Below are 8,064 nucleotides of genomic sequence, written 5' to 3' on the forward strand. Positions count from 1 at the left end.
GAGAACTTGATTGGAATAGCTGGAAAGGAAATGGGAGGGGAGGGATGGCCAGGCTACCCTGAGCCGAGGCCAGCAAGACATTCACACAACTTCCTTTCTCCACATCCCTGTCTAGTCCTATCTGCTCATCGATCCATCCATCCCTTCACCAACCCCCCCACCCTACCCTTTGGCAAAGCCTGTGCGGGCTCTAAGAGTCTGCCCAGGAGGGCCTCCCAAGGTGGTGCAGGGAGAGAGAAGATAAATGGGAAATGATTACAGATAGGGGCGCAATGAAAGGGAAGCTCGAACCCTGCGGCTCTTGGAGTGAACACCCACATCCTAACCGTGGCTGGAAGCTCCGTGAGACCCTGCCTGCCACTGTGGCCTCTTCTCCTACCATCTTCCCCCACCACCTTGGATTCTCCCTGTTCCCCTGGGTACACCAGGGCCTCACACACACTGGCCTCTCTACCTGGTGCATCATCCTCTCCCCTCCTGCTAACCTTCAGGTTTAGCTCAAACCTCGCTTCCTCAAGAGAGCCTTAGCATCACCCTCCGCCCCTCCTGCCAGGTCAGACCCCACTGCCTGTGCCTTCACAGCTTCTCTTAACAGTCTGTAGGCTATACTGATGAGATTCTTTGGTTAATCACTGCCACATCCATGACTGTAATCTCATAAAGCTAGGAACTGCTTCTATTTTTCTCACACCTCCGTCAGACTACCGGTTGGCATAGAGCTGCGGTCCCTGAACTCAGCAAGCTCAGTTGCAATAACTGAGAAGACAATTACCAAGTAAGCATACAGCAAGCTTGTATCAATTATGAAAGAAACATTCCAGGGTCATGGGGTGGCAGAGGTCTTCTTTCCATGGGCTATCAGGGATGGCCTCTTTGAGGAAGCAACATTAAAGCTCAGACCAGAAACGCCACTGTGCAACAAACTGGCACAGCACGTGCAAAAACCCAGAGGGGGAAAAAGCACCTTGCCTCAGAGAAACAGAAAGAGCTTTAGGTCAGCACCAGCCAGACCACGTGGCCCACAAAGGTTAAGAAGTCTGCTTTTTGCTTTAGAAGCGACTTGATAAAGCTACTGAAGGGAATGCAGTGGATGTGGGGGCTATCCTGGGCGTGTGAGACATGATCTAATTTAAATGGCCTTAAAAAGAACATTCTAGCACGTGGGTGGAGAACAGAAGCAGGGGCAAGAGAAGGAGGAGGGCAACCAAGTAGGAGGGCCCATAACAGCCCAGGTAAGAGCTGGTGGGGGCTGGATTAGGAGCAGAGACGATGAGAAGGGGGTGGGCTCACCTGGATGAGCGGGTGTGGACGGAAATGGGTTTGCCCTGGGTGAGAGGCGCACAGAGGTGGGCTCACCCAAGGGAAGCGTGGACGAAGATGGGCTCGCCCTGGTAGAGTGGGAAGACAGAAGGGCGCCTCCTGCGTCCTCGGAGCCTCACGACCTCCCGAGTCTGGGGCCAGGGGCCGCCGGGGCTCACACCCAACCGTGCGGCCGCTCCTGGGGACCCTCGGCCGCCGCCAACCCCCAAACACCTCCTGGCGATGCCTGACCGCCCCTGGTCTCGCCTCCCGGAGCCCCTCACCTGCGTAGCCCGGTGGGCTCGGGATACGGTCGTCCCGTTCCCCCGCCGGCCGCTTCCTCCTTCGCGCCACCATCCTACCGCCCGGGAGCGCGGTGGACGCCAGAAGTTGTGGCTCGGCGCAGGCGCGAGCGCGTTTCCGTGGCGTCTGTCCCGCCCCCTGGCTCCAGGCCCGCCTCTCGGGCCCCGCCCGCCAGGGCCCAACCTTTATCAGCTGAGTCAAATCAGCGCGCGAAGTGGCAGGGAATGTCAGCGTTGACCCCGGCCAGTCACGAGTGCGAACTAAGTTTTCCACTCATGCATTCACACACTGAATAGGCACTGTGAGAGAAATCCAGGAGGGCTGGGTTTTCAGTCGGGGCAATGAAGAGGATGGTGTTGCCATTGACTGAGATGGGGAGACTGCAGGAGAGGGGCCAGCTTGGGGAAAATCGAGTGGATCAGTTCTCTGTGGGCCATGGTGAGACGCCCATTAGGCCTCTCAGGGGAGATGTCAGGTGGGCAGTTACATGTGAGACTCAGTAGTCAACTTTCGTTTTCCTGCAGTCTCACTCTGTTGCCCAGGCTGGAGTACAGTGGCATGATCACAGCTCACTGCTACCTCTGCCTCCTAGGTGCAAATGATCCTCCACTTTAGCCTCCTGAGTAGCTGAGGTCATCTTTCGTTTTTTTTTTTTTTTTTTTTTTGTAGAGAAAGGGCTTCACTCTATTGCCCAAGCTGGTGTTCAACTCCTTACGCTCAAGTAATCTTCCTACCTCCGCGTCCCAAAGTGCTAGAACTACAGGCATAAGTCACCATGCCCAGCAGATAGTCAACTTTTTTTTTTCTTTTGAGAGTCTCGCTCTGTTGCCCAGGCTGGAGTGCAGTGGCATGATTTCACCTCACTGCAACCTCCACCTCCCGGGTTCAAGTGATTCTCCTGCCTCAGCCCTCCAGTAGCTGGGATTACAGGTGGCCACCACCATGCCCCTCTAATTTTTGTAATTTTTAGTAGAGACGGGGTTTTACCATGTTGGCCAGGCTGGTGTCAAACTCCTGACCTCATGTGATCCGCCTGCCTCGGCCTTGCAAACTGCTGGGATTACAGGAGTGAATGAACGTGCTGGCCCCAATAGGCAACTTTTAATGTGGTGTGTCAAGGCTCCCAGAGAATGTTCCACGCACAGAAAATGGGGAAGTGACAGACTTTGAAAGGCTAGGCCCAGGAACGGCAGTCACATCTGGTCAAAGTAGTAACAGAGCACACTTAGGTTCAGGATGGGCATGGGACCCCATTTTCTGAAGAAAGGAGTATCAAATAATTTGCATCCCTGGAGGGGAGCAGTGGCTCATGCCTGTAACCCCAACACTTTGAGAGGCCAAAGGAGGAGGATCACTTGGGCCCAGGAGTTAAAGACCATCCTAGGTATCACATCAAGAACCTATTTTTTAAATAATTAAGTTGCACTCCAAACGTTGAAATCCCTGAAGATCAAAACCCTTGACTGGGCGTGGTGGCTCACACCTGTAATTCCAACTTTCGGAGGCTGAGGCAGGCAGACCACCTGAGGTCAGGAGTTCAAGACCAGCCTGTGCAACATGGTGAAACTCCATCTCTACAAAAATTAGCCAGGCATAGTGATGCACGCCTGTAGTCCCAGATAATTGGGAGGCTGAGGTGGGGGGATTATTTGAGTCTGGCTGCGGAAGTTGCAGTGAGCCAAGATAGTGCCCCTGCACTTCAGCCTGGGCAATAAAGTGAGACTTTGTCTCAAAAAAAAAAAAAAAAGATAACTCAAAGGTAGGAATAACAAATGTTTATTCAGAAATGGATAATACATAATCACTCTTCATCCCTTAATGCCTCTTCCTCTCCTTCTGCACAGGAGACACAGATGGGTAACACAGGGGCATGGGAAGTGAAGGAGGACACAGGACTAGCCCACCACCTTCTCTTCCCGGTCTCCCAAGATTACTGCTTATAGAGTGGAGGAGGCAAACAGGTCCCCTCAATGTATCAGATGGTCACCTACAGCACCAGCTCCAGACGGCCACGTGGCTGCAGCTGGACTCAATCAAACTCTGTGACAACCAGAAGATCTCTGCTTTGGGATCAGAGGGAGGGTAAAGCCATGCAGGCAGGATATTTACCGTCCCTACCCTAAGCAGAGTCCAAGCACTGAGTCCCCTGTTCCCAGTACCTGAAAAACCAGGTCCTACTGCCTTCTGGATGCTCTCTTGGGCCAGGAAGGGTAAAGTGTGGGAGGAATGTCTTCCAGCTGCTAACGAGAAGTCTGCACCCACTTGAAGGGGTTAAGAGAATAAAAAGAAGCATTCTTTAAAGAACTGGAAGTGGAGCACCACTGGGCCCCTTCCTTGGACTTTCGCGGCCTGGGCAGCCTCAGAGTCTACAGACTGAAGCTGAGTTCAAACCCTGGGTCCTTCCTGCCTGACAGACTGACCTCTGGAAACATGAGTCTCTGGGTTTTTCTTCACTGGCTTAGCCTCAAGCAAGTCTCAGGAACTCTTGAGTATCTCTGGCATGCGCCTTTCCCAGCACTTGCTACTGATTTTGCAGAGCTCCCAGAACTGTGCTCCCCAACTGCTAGCCTGGATTCCCTTCATTCCCAGCAAACCAGCAGGGGACCACTCAGTGACACCAGGGGCAACACTGGCCTGGTCATTCAGGGACTGCCCCGGGGCTCTATAGTTGTCCCAACTGCCTGTGCCTATGCTGGGGAAACAGCTTGCCTGGTAGAGCTGCCCTGCTCCCTTGACTCCTCCTCTGCCAAGGCAGGAAAATAACCCTCTGGTCATGGATGGATGGGTCACTCACGTAAGTGGGAACAAACAGTGCCCCTTGGTGGCAGCTGGATATATGCCTCCAGGCACTCCTGACCACTGTCCTGTAGACAACTTAGGCCAGAAATGGAGAGCCAGGAGCAAACCGACCTCTTCCATCCAAATAAGCTCCAAACCCACAGCATTGCAGAATGGGAGGTTGAACCTTGGAAGGGCCCAACCAGAGGAGAGCTGGCGGCTGCACAAAACCAGGGTGTGATGAGTGCCAGGTGAGGTGAGAACCGGGGGGGCTCACAACACAACCCCCTCCTAGCAGAGACACCCAGAAAGGAAAGAGAGCTGGGGTGGGGCATTCCGCACAACTCAAGGAAAAGGAAAGGTGAACTCTGGAGAACTTCCTCTGGGCGGAGACAGGACCAGCCTCCAAGCCAAGAGCTTGGACAGACTCTCCCCAGCGGTGCAGCCTCATCCCGCCCTTGCATTAGTGAGGCCTGGAGCCACTGGGGAGAGGACAAGAGGCCTGAGACCTGCTCCCCGCCCAGGCACCTCCACTGACCAGGCAGAGGAGCGGCACAGCTCTCAGGCCGACCTGGCTCCCATCAGGATACCAGGGTTTTCCATCCCCTCCGTTGTCTGAAAAGCTTAATACACACAAAGGACAGGCAGCCTGTCGGCCCCTGGAAAGAGCAGGGTCCTTCAGACAGCCCCCGCCCTGCATCCCATGGGGCCACAAGAAAGCCACCCAGAGAATTCAGTGTACCACTTCCAGATAAGAAATCAGCTTGGGGCTGAGGCTGGCGGAGGCACACTGAAACACACAAGCCTACCTTGGTGACGAGATGGAGAAGAAACATACTACAGGGAACGTTAAGGTACAGAGAAGAGCACATGGCAGAACACAACACAGAAAGGCGGGTCCCATCCAGTGAGGAAGCTCTTTACCCCTGGTGACCCTTCCCACAATCAGGGGTCTCCAGTCCCATGGCCCACTGGTCATAAGCTTTGCCTTGGGGAAACAGAGCCACCCTCCTCTGCCCCCACTTCCGGCTGCCTCACTCCCCTGCTCAAAGCTTGATTTTGAATTCTGTGGGCTGCGTGGTCACAGAGGCCCCTGACGACTTGAAGAGTGCCTTCAGGATGGTGTCAGGGTCCACTTCGGCAGGGGGGCTGGAGGAGGAGGCAGAGTTCACCCTGCGAGGCAGCTCACTCTCCTTTTTCACTGACGGGCTGTCACTCAGCCGCCTGTGGAGAGCAGAGAAGGGTCAAAAATTCTTGTCAGTTTTTCCTTAGATGGGGAGGGACCCACCATTTACTGGGTATCTGTCATGAGCTAGGCACTGGGTGTTAACGCTTTCCATACCCCTTCATCTCATTCCATCTTGCAGCAAACTCAATCACAGCTCACAGCAGCCTCGATCTCCCGGGCTCAAGCAGTTCTCCTGCCTCAGCCCCCGAGGAGCTAGGACTACAGGCATGTACCACCATGCCTGGTTCATTTTTAAAAATTATTTGTAGAGACCAGGTCTCGCTATGTGGCCCAGGCTGCATTTTTCTTATTTACTGATGAGAAAATGGAGATGCAGGCAGTGCTGTATGTTCTAGGGTTTTGTGGGGTTTTTTTGAGACAGAGTCTTACTCTGCAACCCAGGCTGAAGTGCAGTGGCATGATGATGGCTCACTACAGTCTCGATCTTCCAGGCTCAAGCAATCCTCCCACCTCAGCCTCCCAAGTAACTGTGACTGCAGGTACATGCCACCACACCTGGCTAATTGGGGTTTTAAGTTTAGGAAACACTGCATGTTCCTTCTGGATGGTAGCGTACATTAGCATATTATACAATCTGAGAAGCCCAAAAGTGAAACAGATTTAACTCTGTTTAGCCCAGTGGTTCCCAAACTTATTAGGTCACAAAACCCTAAGAAATATTTCTTATTCCTAGTACCCAGTTCAAGCACTTATCCAAATCACGTAATTCATTACCCAGGGTTCAAATCCTAGTCTTTTTCAATCTCAAAGTCTATTTCAGGCCTGCCCCACACTATCCCACTCACCCTGGCAAGTCAAACCTCTTCCCTGGTATCTGCTTCCTTATCTAGAACGTGAAGTCCTCACAGTCTCACCATTTTATGCATCTCAGGCTTCAGAACATCCCTCAGTTCCGGGCCAGGCATGTATACTCAGCTGTGTGTAACAAAAGCCTTCAATGGCTTCCCATTGTACTTAAAACCAAATCCAGCTGGGCGTGATGGTATGCGCCTGTAGTCCCAGGTCCTCAGGAGGCTGAGACAAGAGGGCTGCTTGACTCCAGGAGTTTGAAACCAACCTGGGCAACACAGTGGGACTCTCAAAATAACCAAAAAAAAAAAAACCTAATTGGGGAACAAAATGAAGGGTAGCATCTGGCACTATCTCCATCAGAGCCAATCATGAGGTGGAATTCTGTGTTCCCAGAATGATGATGATGCACACAGCTGGGAGACCCAAGCAGCCTCCCCTCCACCTCCCACTCAGATGTTTCTAAATCAGAAGGCTGAGAACGAGATCATAATGCTAGCCCCTGTAGGGTCAACCCCTGGAGAAATGACAAAGCAAACCATTTTGGTTGAGTTTAAGCACTTGAAACCACCAGATGCCATTAGAACACAGGAAACGGGATGGGGGGATGAAGGGGAGCTGTGATGCAGGCAGTTTACCCATTAGAATAAAAAGAGATGGACGGAGCTCCCTCTCCCCAGCACCCCGCCTTTGGAACTCACAGCAGGATGGGCTGGTCTGAGGTGATAACGTTCCCATTCATGTGAAGGTTGCACTTCATCGGCTGCCCTGAAAAACCAGAGAAAGAAAAAGGCTCTGCTATGAGACCTCAGCTCCTCACACAAGAGGACAAGGGCTGTACCTCTATTATCAACGGTCAAAACACCCACCACAGCAGTTCTGGCTCCACAGACGGAGACCTGGCTGCTAGGTTCCAATCAAGCCAGACACTAAGAAAATCCCAAGGCGTGAGGAAACCTCAGCAATGGAGCACCAAGAGGCAAAGTGGCCACAAACCTTCATACAGGAGGAGATGAGTGGAAGTGAAGGAGAAACGAGACTCAATGTGAAGCCATCCAAGTAGTAAGGAAAAAGGTTTATGCTATCAAATTTAGTGAAAAGATGATCAAAAGCATTCGTACAGGCTTCTACTCTATCTACAAAGGATGAAGCACTAGGAAGACCACACTCCCACCTTATACAAAGCACAACGTGTGTAATGGTAATAGCACAAAAAAGAGGAAGAAGTATAACGTGTGTAATGGTAATAGCACAAAAAAGAAGGAGGAACAAGGCCATTTGGGAGTAACATTTCCATATCTTACTCGAGTTAAGTTAGTGAATACATCATGAAAGGAATTAAAATATTAGGAAAAAAATGTGAAAGAAAAGCCACTGAAGACGAACAAAAAACTAAAATGCGGTCAGGTGTGGTGGCTCACGACTGTAATCCCAGCACTTTGGGAGGCCGAGGCGGGCGGATCACTAGGTCAGGAGATCGAGACCATCCTGGCTAACACAGTGAAACCCCGTCTCTACTACAAATACAAAAAATTCGCGAATCATGGTGGCGGGCGCCTGTAGTCCCGGCTACTCAGGAGGCTGAGGCAGGAGAATGGCGTGAAACTGGGAGGCGGAGCTTGCAGTGAGCAGAGACCGCGCGCCAC

The 8,064-nt window shown here is 52.2% G+C and overlaps 1 protein-coding gene and 1 pseudogene across 4 annotated transcripts in view; both read right to left on the reverse strand.

The window, feature by feature from the left end:
- LOC105514047 overlaps positions 1 to 1,656 on the reverse strand; it is a 14,917-nt pseudogene extending 13,261 nt beyond the window's left edge. Inside the window, exons 1-2 of the transcript XR_001002120.1 lie at positions 1,584 to 1,656; positions 1,291 to 1,325 (exon numbers count right to left, since the gene is read on the reverse strand). The product of XR_001002120.1 is annotated as a putative ribosomal RNA-processing protein 7 homolog B (transcript). The remainder of the gene's footprint in view (positions 1 to 1,290; positions 1,326 to 1,583) is intronic.
- A 1,706-nt stretch (positions 1,657 to 3,362) lies between these two features.
- POLDIP3 (polymerase (DNA-directed), delta interacting protein 3) overlaps positions 3,363 to 8,064 on the reverse strand; it is a 38,402-nt gene continuing 33,700 nt past the window's right edge. For all 3 annotated transcript variants that reach the window (XM_011945125.1, XM_011945126.1, XM_011945124.1), the window contains 2 exons: positions 7,120 to 7,186; positions 3,363 to 5,604 (listed from right to left, as the gene is read on the reverse strand). In XM_011945125.1, the coding sequence (XP_011800515.1) occupies positions 5,427 to 5,604; positions 7,120 to 7,186 (245 nt within the window). In that variant the 3' untranslated portion in view covers positions 3,363 to 5,426. The remainder of the gene's footprint in view (positions 5,605 to 7,119; positions 7,187 to 8,064) is intronic.

The sequence above is a fragment of the Colobus angolensis genome, unplaced genomic scaffold (genome assembly GCF_000951035.1).
Source record: "Colobus angolensis palliatus isolate OR3802 unplaced genomic scaffold, Cang.pa_1.0 Scaffold239, whole genome shotgun sequence".
NCBI lineage: Eukaryota > Metazoa > Chordata > Mammalia > Primates > Cercopithecidae > Colobus > Colobus angolensis.